The sequence below is a fragment of the Lithobates pipiens genome, unplaced genomic scaffold (genome assembly GCF_037356315.1).
Source record: "Lithobates pipiens isolate NorthernLeopardFrog02 unplaced genomic scaffold, aLitPip1_a1.2 Scaffold_8, whole genome shotgun sequence".
Classification (NCBI taxonomy): domain Eukaryota; kingdom Metazoa; phylum Chordata; class Amphibia; order Anura; family Ranidae; genus Lithobates; species Lithobates pipiens.
In genome coordinates this window covers 549,642,848-549,663,666 of record NW_027507903.1, presented here as the reverse complement: position 1 = coordinate 549,663,666, position 20,819 = coordinate 549,642,848, and the positions used below count along the sequence as shown (strand labels likewise).

At 48.4% G+C, this 20,819-nt stretch overlaps 1 protein-coding gene across 2 annotated transcripts in view; it reads right to left on the bottom strand.

Annotated features, from left to right (window-relative positions):
- PIWIL2 (piwi like RNA-mediated gene silencing 2) overlaps window positions 1-20,819 on the bottom strand; it is a 666,930-nt gene that overhangs the window by 150,587 nt on the left and 495,524 nt on the right. For both annotated transcript variants that reach the window (XM_077469839.1, XM_077469840.1), the window contains one exon: window positions 4,101-4,289. In XM_077469839.1, coding sequence (XP_077325965.1) covers window positions 4,101-4,289 — 189 coding nt within the window. The remainder of the gene's footprint in view (window positions 1-4,100; window positions 4,290-20,819) is intronic.

Below are 20,819 nucleotides of genomic sequence, written 5' to 3'. Positions count from 1 at the left end.
AAGCCAGTGAATGGAACAGAGCTGTTTTTATTTTTAGGTTGTATCGTCGTTCATCATGATTGATGCTGGATCTAAACCGAGGGACATTGTTTCCTGTAAAAAAGGTATTGTCAAACTGTCTGTTTTTATTTTTGATGATTTTTTGATGAATGGAGTAGGGGTAAAATGTACCCCATACTCATTCACTGGGGGAAGGGGTACACAAAACCCAACAATCAGTGGCCAGGGTTGTAGGGTAGAGACCCTGTCTCCATAAAAGGGTCTGGTATTGATTGTGGTGGGGACCCCCACGCTGTTTTTCTCTAAAATCTCATTGCCAACAATTCTTTGGTTTATATTCAGCTGTCAGAGGGGAACCCGCTGACAATGAGCCATTGGTTGTTAAGGACAAGGTGGCCAGCTTCCCGACCTGCTCATTAACAACCAGTTATTGTTAAAGATGCCAGTGGCCACCCGCTCAGAAAATTTGCATCTGAACTGTATGTGAAATCCCAGCTGATATGCTGCATGGAAATTCAAAGGGAAAACAGACATGAAATTTGCACAGGTGTGAACCTAGCCTTAAAGTGGTTGTCTTGCTGCCTTTTTCTTTCTGATCTGCAAGGTAAAGGCATAATGTGCATTGCATACTATCACATTATGTTAAACTTACCTGAAAACAAAGCCTTCCAGCAATAATGCCATCGCTGGAGGCCACTTTCATCTTCACCCGTCTTCCTTACAGGTCCGCGGACTCCGGCTGTGTGACTGGCCGGAGATGCGATGACGTCACTCCCGTGCATGTGTGAGGGAGTTACCACTTACGCCACAGGATTCTGAAGGAACTTTCGTTCCTTCAGAGCACATGCACCAAATACGTTATCGGCTGCATATATAGTAAATATTTCCTAAACTATGCAATTTTAGGAAATATATACAGTATCTATAGGTAAGCCTTATTATAGGCTTACTTATAGGTACAAGTAACGAACTGACATTTACAACTACTTTAAAGATGAATTACATGGAGAATAGAATAACAGCCATGGTGGCTGGGAGTGGGACAGAAGTCACAGAAGATTAAAGAAAAAAAAAAAAGTGCGTCTGCCTCTCTCATTTGATGGGGCACAGTGGCTGCAATTGATGGGGCACAGTGGCTGCAATTGATGGGGCAATTTATGGGGCACCGTGGCTGCAATTGATGGGGGCACAGTGGCTGCAATTGACGGGGGCACAGTGGCTGCAATTGACGGGGGCACAGTGGCTGCAATTGACGGGGGCACAGTGGCTTCATTTGACTGCCCTATGGCTAATTTTAAATAAACTTAGGCTTAAAGGGGGCAAGGGCAGGTAGGTCAGTGCATGTCAGTGTGGGTCAGATAGGTAGGTCAATGGGTCAGATAGGTCAGTGTATGTCAGACAGGTAGGTCAGTGGGTGTCAGGTAGGTAACACCCCCTCCATACAACCCCACCGACCCCATCCTCCCAGTGCCAGGCTCTGACTTCGGGCTGAAGCCCCTGGTCTTTTTGCCAACTAGCAACGTCCCTGCATATAGATAAGCATCTTTGTTTTATCACAGAGGCCAAAAAAATCCTCCTCCTTTGTGGACTTGAATTAGTACATTTTAGGCTTTGCAATCCAATGTGAGACTTTCCCACAAGAGGCAGTACAGAGATGGAAGTCACCTGTGTGGTGTAGAGTTGTGTTTTTCACTTAACTATTTCTGCTGTATGTTTTGATGCTGGATTCTCAGGTTACCCAAGACAGAAGTACTTTATTGTGCATATAGAACACATTTGGAGACCCAGTTCCTCAGAAAAGTGTGTTTATTACAAGAATGCTCTGGCCCGCCATTAGCAATTAGGCACGTGGGTAGGCTGGCATGCATTTGCTTGCACGTAATCATCTGTGCATATAATCGTACAGGGGTGCAAATATACATGGCTGAAAAGCATATATGCAGATGTTCCTTGGTGTGTGGTGTCAGAGCTCTATGGTACATCCAGGGATGTAGATCTGAGGTCTGTGCAGACCTTGACAGGGAGACCTAATGAACTACTAGAGAACCCAATAGCACCCTGGTAGTTCATGGAGAACTACAAGCTGACAGCCGCAAAGGCTGTCGGTACTTGTAGCTCACTGACTCACTGGGATTTGTGAATTAATGGTGCAGCCGTGTGGGCAGAGCTTGGCACGGCCACGCTCTTTTCAAATAATGACAGCAGGTATTTACTGGACCTCTAAGCCAATAAGGTTGGTTGCTAATTCTCCCTCGGTAAAAGGAGGCACCCCCACTTATTCTATGTATCTGCAAAAAAGATTACTGCTGTTTAAGCTTCGATCACCTTCTCGGAGGGTGATCATGAAAGAGGTTGAATTTGTCCTTGGGGCCAAACAACAGTGTTCAGCCCATATTGGACCTCAAGTATCTCTAAGAATTCTCCAAAGGCAGAGACTGTGTGTGGAATCGGGACATACAGTAGTTGGGCTTTGTTTCAGCCAGGTGGCTTCCTGGCATCAGTGGACATAAATAAGCATGCATACCTACGTGTCCCAGTCTTCCCTGTTAATCGTTGTGGTAGAAAAGCAGAATTTTCAGTTGTGGCCCTGGCATTCAAACGGTCCATGGCTTGCAGGGTATTCTTGAAGCTTTGGCTTCTTATTCTAGGCCTCATAAGGGTCAAGGATGACCAACCTTGGGGTACTCCGTTTAGGAAGAAATCACTTCATTATCTGTAATACAATGCATCTCTTGAGGTACACATTCTGGAGAAGCTGGCTGGGTACTCAATCTTCAGAATATAGCTTGGTGCAAATATATCATGTAGTGTCTGAGTCTTGTCCTGGACATGGTCTAGGAGAAGGCGATTCTTCCTTCAGAATAATGTGGAGTTTTAAGGAACTCTGAGATACCCCTAAATTTGTTTCTGTATGAGGCTATTGACACAGAACAGTCACTTTATTCAAGGTGGTTTCCTTTGCTCAGCTCTTTTTCTCTGCAACAGAATGTCTGGTAACCTTGGTAAAGTTCTCTGTATTTTTGCCTTCCCTCCAGCAGTTTTTCTTTTGCTCCTGTTACACAAGACTCCTCGAGTGGAGCAACCATTAGTGATTTTAGTTACACTAGCTTGGGCCAGAAGAAATTGGTATTCCGTTATTGTGTACATGTCAATGGATGGTCCTTGGCCTGTTCCAGCTTGGTCAGATTCTCACGCAGGGACTGGATTTTCCATTTTTCTTTATGGTTGTTGGCTTTAGTGGCTTGGCTGTTAAAGCCAGAGTTTGGAAAGATGGGGGATTTGTATTTTATTTTGTCCATCTGAAGGACCAAGGAAGGGTCAGGCCGCTACTAGGTAAACCAATACCCACAGAATTCGTCAGCTTATTTCTGAAACCTTTGGTTTGAAAGAAAGGCTCCAACATTCCAGTGACAGCATGTTCTACCAGGAGTATTGGTGCCTCCTGGGCTGTCTGTCATTGGGCTTCAGTAATTCAAGTCTGCAAAGCTGCAAGATGGCCATTTCAGTTCACACCTTGCTAGGTTTTAAAAGATGCGTGTAGCAGCCGCTGAGCATGATGCACTGGTTGCTGAATTTTTGCAGGCTACTGTATAGATATTTTTGGACCATCAGTGGTGGCTGTGTATCCCTCCTCTAATGAGCATTGCTTTGGGACATCACCATGAGTAAAAAATAATATGGTGGTACTGTGACCCATAATGTAAGATAAAGAAAACTGGATTTTTTTACCTGCCTATAAAATCTGTTTCTCCCATCTATGTGGTGGTTCATAGCTTGCTATAAAAGTTACTTTCTGCATGGGAAGAGTTATATAGGGGAAAACATTCCTGTCTTTTTTTGCCAGTGTCCAATCAATTGTAGGTGGCACATAACCCTATGAGTAAGGAATAATATGGTGGCTCTGTGTCCCGTGATGTACTCCAAGAAACTGATTTTACATATGTCTAATCCTCCTGCAGGCAGCATCATAACTTGAAGGTTAAAGACTGTGTCCTTCAATGGATGAGAAAAGAAATCCTGTTGACACAAGCCCAAACTAAATGTACATGATTCTAGTGGGGCCATCACATAGTTAACAGAAAATATTATGCACATCTTACCTCCCCCTCTATCAGCGACCTGATACTTCGTGCGTAAGTCTCTACACGGTCATCTTTCAGTTCAATGGCATTGGGCTGGTTTACACGCATACCAAAAGAACCTGCAATCTTCTCAAACATACTTGTGAGCTCCCGAACTTGAGATAAGGCACGCTTAGGATACATCACTACCCAGTACTGCAAGTTAACCTGATCGAGAAACAGAGAAAATTTCCCATAATTTACTTAATTTCTTAAAACTGCAGATTGCTAATTTTAATATCAAACCGAAATGCATATACAAAAGATCTATAAGATAAATGTGCAAAATCTGTATTGATACATAAAGGCTCCTGTGCATTCAAGAGCTATGCGCAGACTGGATCAGTTTTTTTTTTCCAAAAGATTTTTATTTAGCATAACAAAAAAATATACAAAATGCCAGGAAAGTGAGAACCTGTACAGTGGGGCAAAAAAGTAATTAGTCAGCCACCAATTCTGCAAGTTCTCCCACTTAAAAAGATGTGAGAGGCCTGTAATTGTCATCATAGGTATACCCCAACTATGAGAGACAAAATGTGGAAACAAATCCAGACAATCACATTGTCTGATTTTTTTAAAGAATTTATTTTCAAATTATGGTGGAAAATAAGTATTTGATCACCTACAAACAAGCAAGATTTCTGGCTCTCTCAGATCTGTAGAGGCTCCTCTGTCCTCCACTCATTGCCTGTATTAATGGCACCCGTTTGAACGTGCTTTCAGTATAAAAGACACCTGTCGACAACCTCAAACAGTCACACTCCAAATTCCACTACGGTAAAGACCAAAGAGCTGTCGAAGGACACCAGAAACAAAATTGTAGACCTGCACCAGACTGGGAAGACTGAATCTGCAACCTCTGTACCACCCCGTCCACAGCCACCACTGTACCACCCCAGTCCACAGCCACCACTGTACCACCCCAGTCCACAGTCCCCACTGTAGCCCCCCCAGGTCCACAGTCCCCACTGTCCACAGTCACCTCTGTACCCCCCCCCAGAGTCCACAGCCACCTCTGTACCCCCCCAGAGTCCACAGCCACCTCTGTACCCCCCCAGAGTCCACAGCCACCTCTGTACCCCCCCAGAGTCCACAGCCACCTCTGTACCCCCCCAGAGTCCACAGCCACCTCTGTACCCCCCCAGAGTCCACAGCCACCTCTGTACCCCCCAGAGTCCACAGCCACCTCTGTACCCCCCCAGAGTCCACAGCCACCACTGTACCCCTCCAGAGTCCACAGCCACCACTGTACCCCCCAGAGTCCACCGCCAACAATGTACCCCCTCCACAGTCCACAGCCAACAATGTACCCCCCCCTCCGAGTCCACCGCCAACACTGTACCCCCCCCCAGAGTCCACAGCCAACAATGTACCCCCCCTCCAGAGTCCACAGCCACCACTGTAACCCCCCCCAGAGTCCACAGCCACCACTGTACCCCCAGAGTCCACAGCCACCACTGTACCCCCAGAGTCCACAGCCACCACTGTACCCCCAGAGTCCACAGCCACCACTGTACCCCCAGAGTCCACAGCCACCACTGTACCCCCAGAGTCCACAGCCACCACTGTACCCCCAGAGTCCACAGCCACCACTGTACCCCCAGAGTCCACAGCCACCACTGTACCCCCCCCCCAGAGTCCACAGCCACCACTGTACCCCCAGAGTCCACAGCCACCACTGTACCCCCAGAGTCCACAACCACCACTGTACCCCCAGAGTCCACAACCACCACTGTACCCCCAGAGTCCACAACCACCACTGTACCCCCAGAGTCCACAACCACCACTGTACCCCCAGAGTCCACAGCCACCACTGTACACCCCCCGGTCCACAGCCACCACTGTACCCCCCAGAGTCCACAGCCAACAATGTACCCTCCAGAGTCCACAGCCAACAATGTACCCCCCCTCCAAGTCCACAGCCAACACTGTACGCCCCCCAGAGTCCACAGCCACCACTATACCCCCCCAGAGTCCACAGCCACCACTGTACCCCCCCAGAGTCCACAGCCACCACTGTACCCCCCCAGAGTCCACAGCCACCACTGTACCCCCCCAGAGTCCACAGCCACCACTGTACCCCCCCAGAGTCCACAGCCACCACTGTACCCCCCCAGAGTCCACAGCCACCACTGTACCCCCCCAGAGTCCACAGCCACCACTGTACCCCCCCAGAGTCCACAGCCACCACTGTACCCCCCCAGAGTCCACAGCCACCACTGTACCCCCCCAGAGTCCACAGCCACCACTGTACCCCCCCAGAGTCCACAGCCACCACTGTACCCCCCCAGAGTCCACAGCCACCACTGTACCCCCCCAGAGTCCACAGCCACCACTGTACCCCCCCAGAGTCCACAGCCACCACTGTACCCCCCCAGAGTCCACAGCCACCACTGTACCCCCCCAGAGTCCACAGCCACCACTGTACCCCCCCAGAGTCCACAGCCACCACTGTACCCCCAGAGTCCACAGCCACCACTGTAACCCCAGAGTCCACAGCCACCACTGTAACCCCAGAGTCCACAGCCACCACTGTAACCCCAGAGTCCACAGCCACCACTGTAACCCCAGAGTCCACAGCCACCACTGTACCCCCAGAGTCCACAGCCACCACTGTACCCCCAGAGTCCACAGCCACCACTGTACCCCCAGAGTCCACAGCCACCACTGTACCCCCAGAGTCCACAGCCACCACTGTACCCCCAGAGTCCACAGCCACCACTGTACCCCCAGAGTCCACAGCCACCACTGTACCCCCAGAGTCCACAGCCACCACTGTACCCCCAGAGTCCACAGCCACCACTGTACCCCCAGAGTCCACAGCCACCACTGTACCCCCAGAGTCCACAGCCACCACTGTACCCCCAGAGTCCACAGCCACCACTGTACCCCCAGAGTCCACAGCCACCACTGTACCCCCAGAGTCCACAGCCACCACTGTACCCCCAGAGTCCACAGCCACCACTGTACCCCCAGAGTCCACAGCCACCACTGTACCCCCAGAGTCCACAGCCACCACTGTACCCCCAGAGTCCACAGCCACCACTGTACCCCCAGAGTCCACAGCCACCACTGTACTCCCAGAGTCCACAGCCACCACTGTACCCCCCAGAGTCCACAGCCAACAATGTACCCCCCAGAGTCCACAGCCAACAATGTACCCCCCCTCCGAGTCCACAGCCAACACTGTACGCCCCCCATAGTCCACAGCCACCACTATATCCCCCAGAGTCCACAGCCACCACTGTACCCCCAGAGTCCACAGCCACCACTGTACCCCCAGAGTCCACAGCCACCACTGTACCCCCCCCAGAGTCCACAGCCACCACTGTACCCCCCCCAGAGTCCACAGCCACCACTGTACACCCCCCCCCAGAGTCCACAGCCACCACTGTACACCCCCCCCCCCCAGAGTCCACAGCCACCACTGTACACCCCCGGTCCACAGCCACCACTGTACCCCCCAGAGTCCACAGCCAACAATGTACCCCCCCTCCAAGTCCACAGCCAACACTGTACGCCCCCCAGAGTCCACAGCCACCACTATACCCCCCAGAGTCCACAGCCAACACTGTACCCCCCAGAGTCCACAGCCACCACTGTACCCCCAGAGTCCACAGCCACCACTGTACCCCCAGAGTCCACAACCACCACTGTACTCCCAGAGTCCACAGCCACCACTGTACCCCCCAGAGTCCACAGCCAACAATGTACCCCCCAGAGTCCACAGCCAACAATGTACCCCCCCTCCGAGTCCCCAGCCAACACTGTACGCCCACCATAGTCCACAGCACCACTATATCCCCCAGAGTCCACAGCCACCACTGTACCCCCAGAGTCCACAACCACCACTGTACTCCCAGAGTCCACAGCCACCACTGTACCCCCCAGAGTCCACAGCCAACAATGTACCCCCCAGAGTCCACAGCCAATAATGTACCCCCCCTCCGAGTCCACAGCCAACAATGTACCCCCCCTCCGAGTCCACAGCCACCACTGTACCCCCCCAGAGTCCACAGCCACCACTGTACCCCCCCAGAGTCCACAGCCACCACTGTACCCCCCCAGAGTCCACAGCCACCACTGTACCCCCCCCAGAGTCCACAGCCACCACTGTACCCCCAGAGTCCACAGCCACCACTGTACCTCCAGAGTCCACAGCCACCACTGTACCCCCAGAGTCCACAGCCACCACTATGCCCCCCAGAGTCCACAGCCACCACTATGCCCCCCAGAGTCCACAGCCACCACTATACCCCCCAGAGTCCACAGCCAACACTGTACGCCCCCCAGAGTCCACAGCCACCACTATACCCCCCAGAGTCCACAGCCAACACTGTACCCCCCCAGAGTCCACAGCTACCACTGTACCCCCCCCCAGAGTCCACAGCCACCACTGTACCCCCCCCCCAGAGTCCACAGCCACCACTGTACCCCCCCCAGAGTCCACAGCCACCACTGTACCCCCCCCAGAGTCCACAGCCACCACTGTACCCCCCCAGAGTCCACAGCCACCACTGTACCCCCCCCAGAGTCCACAGCCACCACTGTACCCCCCCCCCCCAGAGTCCACAGCCACCACTGTACCCCCCCAGAGTCCACAGCCACCACTGTACCCCCAGAGTCCACAGCCACCACTGTACCCCCAGAGTCCACAGCCACCACTGTACCCCCAGAGTCCACAGCCACCACTGTAACCCCAGAGTCCACAGCCACCACTGTAACCCCAGAGTCCACAGCCACCACTGTAACCCCAGAGTCCACAGCCACCACTGTACCCTCCGTCCACATCCACCACTGTACCCCCTCGTCCACATGCACCACTGTACACCCACAGTCACCACTGTACCCAACCCCCTGTCCACAGCCACCTCTGTATCCAACCCCCTGTCCACAGCCACCTCTGTACCCAACCCCCTGTCCACAGCCACCTCTGTACCCAACCCCCTGTCCACAGCCACCTCTGTACCCAACCCCCTGTCCACAGCCACCTCTGTACCCAACCCCCTGTCCACAGCCACCTCTGTACACAACCCCCTGTCCACAGCCACCTCTGTACACAACCCCCTGTCCACAGCCACCTCTGTACCCAACCCCTGTCCACAGCCACCTCTGTACCCAACCCCCTGTCCACAGCCACCTCTGTACCCAACCCCCTGTCCACAGCCACCTCTGTAGCCCTCCCTGTCCACAGCCACCTCTATAGTCCTCCATGCCTATAGCCACCTCTGTATCCCTCCATGTCTATAGCCACCTCTGTATACCCCCATGCCTATAGCCACCTCTGTATACCCCCATGCCTACAGCCACCTCTGTACCCCCTCTTCTGTCCAAGGCCACCCCCCAACTTCATTTATTAGAAAGTGAATGTGGCCCTCCATGCATTCACATACATTAAAACCCTTAAGTGGAAAAAGATCGCTGACCCCTGACCTAGAACCATGGGCAAATGGATCTAGAGTAGGGCACCCTAAATCCCCTGCATTTTATCAGTGTGTTGTACCTATACCCTCACCCTGCAGTGAGGCCTAGCAATCCTGCTCTGTGGCACATCCTCCTCCACTGTATGCTTTGAGTTATCCCACCTAAACTTCTTGGGAGCTCCCCTGACCTTATAGGTGATCAGGTAAAGCAGAACATCTGCATTCACAACCTTCACCCACATCCCCAACGTCAGTTCTCCATGGATCCATCTCCAACTATTAGTTTCAGGACATCAAAACATAGAATACTTAGAAATAGTTTAGTATATATACGCCCACCTCCTCTTGATCAAAAATTCCCAGGAAGCATCTCAAAGGGGGAACATATATTAGGTGGGCCAAATTTATCAGATATACATTCAGTCACCTGACCTATAGTATCTGGAATTATGTTTGGCTGGATCAGGGTCCAACAGAACGTTCTACATAGCTGTACTTTGAACCCTAACCTCCCCACCACCAAACTGCGCTACAGTGGCATGACTTGGCTGAGGCATATCAGAAATGCCAAATCCTGGGTAGCCCACACTGTTGCCGTAATTGAGCAAAGGTGGACATCGTGCCGTTCTGGTATATATGATGCAAATACTTCAACCCATATTTAGCCCATATATAAAAAATTCTAAATAAAAAAAACACGTTACTGTTGTCTTATTTTTTTAAAATAAAAAAAAGTGTATTTTTTCCAAAAAAAGTGCGCTTTTAAGACTGCGCAAATATGACCGTCATTTTATTCTCTAGGGCGTTAGGAAAAAAATGTATAACGTTTGGGGGCTCTAAATAATTTTCTAGTAAAAAAACAAAAACAAACTGTTTTTAATTTGTAAACGCATCTAAAAAGAGACTTGGTCCTTAACCACTTGCTTACTGGGCACTTAAACACCCTTCCTGCCCAGACCAATTTTCAGCTTTCAGTGCTCTCACACTTTGAATGACAATTACTCAGTCATGCAACACTGTACCCAAATTAATTTTTTTGTCCTTTTTTTCCCCCCACAAATAAAGCTTTCTTTTGGTGGTATTTGATCACCTCTGGGGTTTTTATTTTTTGTGCTATATATGAAAAAAGACCGGAAATTTTTAAAAAAACGCATATTTCTTTGTTTCTGTAACAGAATTATGCAAATTAATTTTTCTTCATAAATTTTGGCCACAATTTATACGGCTACATATCTTTGGTAAAAATAAACCAAATTAGTGGATATTATTTGGTCTTTGTCAAAGTTAGAGAGTCTACACGCTGTGGTGCGAATCGCACAAAATTGATCACATCTGATGTACTAGTGGCCTATCTCACTTCTTGTGACCCGAACAAGTCAGGAAAGTATAAATACCCCCCAAATGACCCCTTTTTGGAAAGTAGACATTCCAAGGTATTTAGTAAGAGGCATGGTGAGCTTTTTGATGATGTCATTTTTTTCACACAATTCTTTGCAAAATTAAGATTTAGATTTTTTTTTTTTTCCCACAAAATTGTCATTGTAATAGGTTATTTTTCTCACATGGCATGTGTATACCACAAATGAGACCCCCAAAAAAATTCTGCTACTCCTCCTGAGTATTACAATACCACATGTGTGGGACTTTTCCACAGCCTGGCCACATAGAGCGGCCCAACATGCAGGGAGCGCCATCACGTGTTCTAGGAGCATAAATTACACATCTAACTTGTTGACACTTGACACTGATACGTGGCAATGATGACCCTTATACATGGCACTGATGACAGATGGCACTTATACGTGGCACTGATGACACGTGGCACTAATACGTGGCACCGATGACGCGTAACACTGATGACAGATGGCACTGATAAGTGGCATTGATGACACGTGACTCTGACAACAGATGGCACGTGACACTGACAGGTGGCACTGTTGACAGATGGCACTTATACGTGGCACTGATGACAGATGGCACTGGGGACAAATGGCACTGACAGGTGGCACTGGGAACAGATAGCACTAACAGGTGGCACTGGGGGCAGGTGGTACTGGGGCAGGATGGCACTGGGGCAGGATGGCACTGGGGCAGGATGGCACTGGGGCAGGATGGCACTTTTTTTTTTTTTTTACACTTATGGCTGCTGCAGCCGTTCATCTCTCCCCTCTCACACGCTGTCTGTGTGAGGAGGGAGAGCGGCGCTGAGAGATGATCTCATATGTTTACATATGAGATCATCTCACATTGGACACACCGATCGCGCTGTAAACGGGCACTGTGATTGGCCGTTTACAGCGATCTGTGTTTGCCTGTCTCCGGGGGACACGGCAAACACAGAACTTCCCCGATGCGTGCCCGCGGCGGCGCGCATTGCGGAAGTAAACAACAGGATGTCCAGGGACGGCCTCCCGGATGAAAGCACCCGCTCTACGGCGGGCGGGAAGAGGTTAAGGAGGAAGTAAACTCTCCCACTCTGATGCTCATTTTCATTTATTCCATTATAATGAGTAATTTCAAACTATAGCCAAAACTATAGCCACTGTGATCAAGCCCAAATTGCATATTACCGTATTTATTGGCGTATAACACACACTTTTTCCCCCCTTAAAATCAGGGGAAAATTGTGGGTGCTTGTTATACGCCAATCCCCCGCCGTTTCTCTGCAGTTTTCGGCCGCACTCAGGTATTTTTGGGCCCACTCAGGCGGTCTCGGCCACATTCCGAAGCCGAAAGCCGCCGAGAATGGCCGAAAATAGCCGAGATACACAGGACATTCGCTCTGTATCTTGGCTGCGCCATTTTTAAACGGCAAGTCGGCAAAGACACTGTGACAAGGCTGCAAATGACTGGCAAGGCTAAATGGAAGGCTGCAAATGACTGGCAAGGCTAAATGGAAGGCTGAAAATGATTGACAAGGCTAAATGGAAGGCTGCAAATGACTGACAAGGCTGCAAATGACTGACAAGGCTGCAATGCAAGGCTGCAAATCACACTGACAAGGCTGCATTAATGGGCATTTAAATGTAAGTGTTTTTTTCCTTAACCACTTGCTTACTGGGCACTTAACCAGTTGCCGACCGCCGCACGCCGATGTACGTCGGTAGAATGGCACGGGCAGGCATAAGGACATACATGTACGTCCCTTGCCTCCCGCGGGTCGGGGGCCCGATCGGGCCCCCGCCCGGTGCCTGCGGCGGTCGGTTTTCGTCCGGGAGCGATCCGGGACGAGGGGGCGGCCATTCATTCATGGCCACCCCCTCGCGATCGTTCCCGACGAATAGAAATCCCCGGTGACATCACTTCCTCTCCTGTAATGTAAACACAGGAGAGGAAGTGATGTATTCTCTCCTCCGTGTCGGTATTTTTCGTTCCGACACGGAGGAGAGCGGATCGGTGAGTTGCACCAACACTCTACACACACAGTAGAACATGCCAGGCACACTCACACCCCCCCTTTACCCCCCGATCACCCCCCCAATTACCCCTGCCCCCCAGTCACAGTGACACCAATGTCATTTTTTTTTTTTGCATTGGTGTCATTTGTGACTGTAATAACTGTTAGGGCAGTTAGGGTTAGCCCCCTTTAGTTCTAATGTACCCCCCTAACCCCCCCAATAAAGGTTTAACCCCGTGATCACCCCCCGTCGCCAGTGTCACTAAGGCTGGGTTCACATTGCAGCGGTTTATGAGAACGAATGTGATTCGCACCGCACTGCAGTGCAAATCACATCCGATCTCTGTGCGATTCGAGTTCAGCCATTCGCCGCACCCGCCGCAAATTCGCACGGGACCCTTTTTTGGCCCGCAGCAGAATCGGATCGCATGGGTGTTCACACCATGCGATCCGAGTTTGCAGATCGCACTGCGATATGCGAACTGATCTGGGGGTGTCAGTAACATTTCACTAACACTCCCAGCAGTTCGCATAGGGCAGTGTGAACTGCCGCCGGGAGGCATGCGATGCGGGAAGCCGCCGCGGATTCGCGGCGTTTCCGCATCGCTCCAGTGTGAACCCAGCCTAATAAGCGATCATTTTTCTGATCGCCGTATTAGTGTCACAGGTGACGCTAGTTAGGCAGGTAGGTATTTAGGTTCGCCGCAGCTTTTTATAGCGCCAGGGACCCCCATATACTACCGCATAAAGCCCCCTGATTGCCCCCTAGTTAACCCTTTCACCAGTGATCACCATATAACTGTTACAGGTGACGCTGGTTGGTTAGTTATTTTTTTATAGTTTCAGGGCACCCGCCATTTATTACCTAATAAAGGTTTAACCCCCTGATCACCCGGCGGGTGTCATTTGTGACTAATAACTGTTAGGGCAGTTAGGGTTAGCCCCCTTTAGTTCTAAGGTACCCCCCTAACCCCCCCCAATAAAGGTTTAACCCCGTGATCACCCCCCGTCGCCAGTGTCACTAAGGCTGGGTTCACATTGCAGCGGTTTATGAGAACGGATGTGATTCGCACCGCACTGCAGTGCAAATCACATCCGATCTCTGTGCGATTCGAGTTCAGCCATTCGCCGCACCCGCCGCAAATTCGCACGGGACCCTTTTTTTGGCCCGCAGCAGAATCGGATCGCATGGGTGTTCACACCATGCGATCCGAGTTTTCAGATCGCACTGCGATATGCGAACTGATCTGGGGGTGTCAGTAACATTTCACTGACACTCCCAGCAGTTCGCATAGGGCAGTGTGAACTGCCGCCGGGAGGCATGCGATGCGGGAACCCGCCGCGCATTCGTGGCGTTCCCGCATCGCTCCAGTGTGAACCCAGCCTAATAAGCGATCGTTTTTCTGATCACTGTATTAGTGTCACAGGTGACGCTAGTTAGGCAGGTAGGTATTTAGGTTCGCTCCAGCTTTTTATAGCGCCAGGGACCCCCATATACTACCGCATAAAGCCCCCTAATTGCCCCCTAGTTAACCCTTTCACCAGTGATCACCATATAACTGTTACAGGTGACGCTGGTTGGTTAGTTATTTTTTTATAGTTTCAGGGCACCCGCCATTTATTACCTAGTCTCACTAGTGTACCCCTAAATTTAGGGGTGTCTACTTTCCAAAATGGGGTCATTTGGGGGGGGGGGGGTTTGTGCCATCTTGGCATTTTATGGCCTTCAAAACTGTAACGCCCTTAGAAAGCCTGAAGGCGGTGCTTGGTTTTCGGGGCCCCCGTACGCGGCTAGGCTCCCAAAAAGTCCCACATATGTGGTATCCCCGTACTCAGGAGAAGCAGCAGAATTTATTTTGGGGTGTCATTTCACATATGCCCATGGCATGCATGAGCAATATATCATTTAGTGACAACTTTGTTAAAAAAAAAAAAAAAAAAAAAAGTTTGTAATTTTCCCGCAACTTGTGGCAAAATATAAAATATTCCATGAACTCAACATGCCTCTCAGCAAATAGCTTGGGGTGTCTACTTTCTAAAATGGGGTCATTTGTGGGGGTTTTGTGCCATCTTGGCATTTTATGGCCTTCAAAACTGTAATAGGTAGTGAGAAGGGAACTCAAAAATTTACGCCCTTAGAAAGCCTGAAGGCGGTGCTTGGTTTTCGGGGCCCCGTACGCGGCTAGGCTCCCAAAAAGTCCCACATATGTGGTATCCCCATACTCAGGAGAAGCAGCAGAATTTATTTTGGGGTGTCATTTCACATACGCCCATAGCATGTGTGAGCAATAGATCATTTAGTGACAACTTTGTGTAAAAAAAAAAAAAAATATTTTTTTTTTGTCATTATTCAATCGCTTGAGGCAAAAAAATAAAATATTCAATGGGCTCAACATGCCTCTTATCAATTTCCTTAGGGGGTCTACTTTCCAAAATGGGGTCATTTGGGGGGGTTTTGTACTGCCCTGCCATTTTAGCACCTCAAGAAATGAGATAGGCAGTCGTAAACTAAAAGCTGCGTAAATTCCAGAAAACGTACCTTAGTTTGTAGATGTGACAACTTTTGCGCAAACCAATAAATATACAATTATTGACTTTTTTTTTTACCAAAGACATGTGGCTGAATACATTTTGGCCTAAATGTATGACTAAAATTGAGTTTATTGGATTTTTCTAATAACAAAAAGTAGAAAATATCATTTTTTTTCAAAATTTGCGGTCTTTTTACGTTTATATCGCAAAAAATAAAAATCGCAGAGGCAATCAAATACCATCAAAAGAAAGCTCTATTTGTGGGAAGAAAAGGACGCAAATTTTGTTTGGGTACAACATTGCATGACCGCGCAATTACCAGTTAAAGCAGCGCAGTGCCAAAGTGTAAAAAGACCTCTGGTCATTTACCAGCAAAATGGTCCGGTCTGAAAGTGGTTAAACACCCTTCCTGACCAGACCAATTTTCAGCTTTCGGTGCTCTCACACTTTGAATGACAATTACTCAATCATGCAACACTGTACCCAAATTAATTTTGTGTCCTTTTTTTCCCACAAATAGAGCTTTCTTTTGGTGGTATTTGATCACCTCTGGGGTTTTTATTTTTTGCTCTATAAATGAAAAAAGACCGAAATTTTTTTTAAAAAAAACGCATATTTCTTTGTTTCTGTGATAAAATTTTGCAAATTATAATTTTTTTTTCATAAATTTTGGCCACAATTTATACAGCTACATATCTTTGGTAAAAATAACCCAAATTAGTGGATATTATTTGGTCTTTGTGAAAGTTAGAGAGTCTACAAGCTGTGGTGCGAATCGCACAAAATTGATCACACCTGATGTACTGGTGGCCTATCTCATTTCTTGTGACCCGAACAAGTCAGGAAAGTAAAAATACCCCCCAAATGACCCCTTTTTTGAAAGTAGACATTCCAAGGTATTTACTAAGATGCATGGTGAGGTTTTTGATGTTGTCATCTTTTTCCCACAATTCTTTGCAAAATGAAGATTTATTTATTTATTTATTTTTTCCTCACAAAATTTTCAATGTAATAGGTTATTTCTCTCACATGGCATGTGTATACCAAAAATGACACACCAAAATACGTTCTGCTACTCCTTTTGAGTATTACGATACCAAATGTGTGAGACTTTTACACAGCCTGGCCACATACAGAGGCCCAATATTGAAATAGCACCATCAGGCGTTCTAGGAGCATAAATTACACATTTCATTTCTCAACCACCTATTACATTTTTGAAGGCCCTGGAGCACCAGAACAATGGAAATGCCCACAAAGTGACCCCATTTTGGAAAGCTAACACCCCAACGTATAATCTATGAGGCATAATGAGTCGTTTGAATGGTTCATTTTTTTTCCAGAAGTTTTGGGAAAATGTGGAAAAAAAATGAAAACACATTTTTTTTACGCAAAGTTGTCCATTTATAAGATATTTCCAACACATAGCATGTGCATAGCAAAAATGACAACCCAAAATACGTTCTACTACTCCTCCTGAGTATAACGATACCAAATGTGTGAGACTTTTACACAGCCTGGCCACATACAGAGGCCCAATATTGAAATAGCACCATCAGGCATTCTAGGAGCATAAATTACACATCTTATTTCTCAACCACCTAATTACATTTTTGAAGGCCCTGGAGCACCAGGACAATGGAAATGCCCACAAAGTGACCCCACGTGGCACTGACGACACGTGGCACTGACAGATGGCACTGGAGGCAGATGGCACTGGAGGCAGATGGGGCTGACAGATGGGGCTGGCAGATGGGGCTGGCAGATGTCGCTGGCAGATGGGGCTGGCAGATGGGGCTGGCACTGGCAGATGGTGCTGGCTATTTGCTCTGGCTAATTGCTCTGGCAAATGGGGCTGGCAGATGGCACTGGCGGCACTGGGGCTGACGGATGGCACTGGCAGGTGGCACTGGCGGCACTGGTGGTGGCAGGTGGCACTGGCAGGTGGCACTGACGGATGGCACTGGCGCTACTGGGGCTGACGGATGGCACTGGCAGGTGGCACTGGTGCCTGGTGCTGGCACTGGGGCTGACGGACGGCACTGGGGCTGACGGGCGGCGCTGGCAGGTGGCACTGGGGCTCACGGCACTGGGGCTGACGGCAGGCACTGGCGCTGGCAGGTGGCACTGGGCTGACAGATGGCACTGGGCTGACAGATGGCACTGGCACTGGGCTGACAGATGGCACTGGGGCTGACACACAGATCGCTCTCCCTCCTCACACGCTGTCTCTGTGTGAGGAGGGAGAGACACGGCAATGGGAGATGATCTCATATGTTTACATATGAGATCATCTCCCATTGGCAGCTGCGATCGCGCTGTGAACGGCCGCTTTGATTGGCCGTTCACGGCGATCTGTATTTGCCTGTCTCCGGGAGACACGGCGAATACAATACTTCCGCGATGCGCGCCCCCGGCGGCGCGCATTGCGGAAGTAAACACCAGGCCGTCCAGGCGAAGGAACCCGCCCGCTCCAAGGCCGTCATTCGGCTATAGGGCGGGCGGGAGGAGGTTAAACTTCCCTCCTAAACTTGGGGTGCGTGTTATATGCCCATAAATACGGTACTTACTGTTTAACCACTTGACCACTGGGCACTTAAACACCCTTAATAACCAGACCAATTTTCAGCTTTCCGTGCTCTCACATTTTGAATGACAATTACTCAGTCATGCAACACTGGACCTATATGACATTTTTGTCCTTTTTTTCACACAAATAGAGCTTTCTTTTGGTGGTATTTAATCACTGCTCGTTATTTTTTTTGTGCTATAAAAGAAAAAATACAGAAAATTCTGTAAAAAAAATGAATTTTTCTTTGTTTCTGTTATAAAATTTAGCAGATTAGTAATTTTTTCTTCATAAATTTTGGCCAAAATGTATACTACTACATATCTTTGGTAAAAATAAGTACAAATTGGTGGATATTATTTGGTCTTTGTGAAAGTTATAGAGTCCACAAGCTATGGTGCCAATATCTGAAAATTGATCACACCTGAAGGACTGACGGCCTATTTCAATTCTTGAGACCCTAACATGCCAGAAAAGTGCAAATACCCCCCAAATGACCCCTTTTTGGAAAGAAGACATTCCAAGGTATTTAGTAAGAGGCATGATGAGTTTTTTGAAGTTGTAATTTTTTCCCACAATTCTTTGCAAAATCAAGATTTTTTTTTACTTTTTTTTTCACAAAATTGTCATATTATCAGTTTATTTCTCACACACAGCATATGCATACCACAAATTACACCCCAAAACACATTCTGATATTACTCCCGAGTACGGCGATACCACATGTGTGAGACTTTTACACAGTGTGGCCACATACAGAGGCCTAACATGCAGGGAGCGCCATCAGGCGTTCTGGAGCACCCAGGATAATTCTGACATTTCTCTCCTACATGTAAAAATTATCATTTGCTAGAAAATTACATAGAATCCCAAAACATTATATATGTTTTTTTTAGCAAACACCCTGGAGAATACAATGGTGGTCGTTGCAACTTTTTATCTCGCACAGTATTTGCGCAGCAATTTTTCGAATGTTTTTTTTGGGGAAAAAAAAAAACACAGTAAAGTTAGCCCAATTTTTGCATAATGTGAAAGACGAAGTTATGCTGAGTAAATAGATACCCAACATGTCACTTTTCAAAATTGCACACGCTCGTGGAATGGTGCCAAACGTCGCTACTTAAATATCCCCATAGGTGACGCTTTAAATTTTTTTTACTGGTTATATTTTTGGAGTTACAGAGGAGGTCTAGGGCTAGAATTATTGCTCTTGCTCTAACGTTCGCAGCGATACCTCACATGTGTGGTTTGAACACCGTTTTCATATGTGGGCGGGACTTACGTATGCGTTTGCCTCTGCATGCAAGCACATGGGGACAGGGGCGCTTTAAAAATTTTTTTTTTTTATTGTTCATTTTACTTTTTTTTAGTTTGACATTTTTTTCCCCAAAAATACATTTTTTGATCACTTTTATTCCTATTACAAGGAATGTAAACATCCCTTGTAATAGGAATATGGCATGACAGGTCCTCTTTACAGTGAGATATGGGGTCAATAAGACCCCACCATCTCACCTCTAGGCTGGAAAGCCTGAAATAAAAAAAAAAAAAAAAAAAAAAAGGATTCTGGCTTTGATCGTATTGGCAAGTCGGTAGAAGCACCGTTGGGCGGAGGGAGGTCTATGGCTGGGTATTGCAGGGTATCACAGACTATGGCTGGGTATTGCAGGGTATCTCCGAGTATGGCAATTTATGGCAGGGTATTGGCTGGAATTTTACTGCAGAGTATTGGCGGGTGTTGCAGAGTATTGGCGGGTATTGCAGAGTATTGGCGGGTACTGCAGAGTAATGACAGGGAATTGAGGGGTTAAATTTCGGTGAGCAGCGATGTGGGCACTGCAGATGCAGCCCACAGCGCTGCCGACACTGATCTCTTCCCCCTCCGCTGTACCGATCGGTACAGAGAGGGGGAGGGAGGAACCGGCGTCATAACATGACATGACGCCGGTTTGTTTACAAGTGATCACTCCGTCATTTGACGGAGCGATCACGTGGTAAACGGCCGCGATGAGCCGTGATCCGTCGGGTCCTATGGACCCCGGCGATCACAGATGCTCTTGCGTGTGCGCCCCAGGGGGCGCGCGAGAGCGGAATTCTGGGAGGACATCATATGACGGCCTCCCAGAGTTAAACAACCGCCCTGTAGCCGTCATTCGGCTATGGGTCGGTTAAGTGGTTAAAGAAACTTTAAAAAAAACTTGTTTCCAGGGGTTGGGCAGCGCCATCTTAAGCATTGTTTTCTGAGTCCACAGTGGAGTGCATTTCCGCCCTTACATTGAGCACTTTCTGTACTGTTAACCAAGCCTCCTTCTCAATCCAATGTTTCTATGGCAACCCTGCTTCCCTGCTCATAGCTGACTTGTTTTATTTCATAATATTTACTTGTGCTGATTATCTAATGTTTGCCTGTGTGATTTCTATTAGCTTCAGCTGATAAGACTGCAGTAATGCTGTCCCATGCCTTGCTGCATGTGATGTCACATGGGGTGTAGGAGGAAGCTCTGAATGATTCTGCAGCCTCCTGGGATACCAGTAGTGTGCTGTAGGAAGTCCTGATAACAGATAGATAAGCACATAGAGTGTGTCCTGTAAATCAGGGGAGATCTGGGCATGCTCAGTGACATCATTCTAAAGAACAAAAAGGATTACAATACTAAGTAAGGAGATATCTACAAGCAGTGTTCATTAGGGTTTTTTTTATGCTTTTTTTACATGGGACAAAGTTGTGGGGGAGGGTTTACAACCTCTTCTCAGGTCCCTCTTTCTGGCTCCTGGAC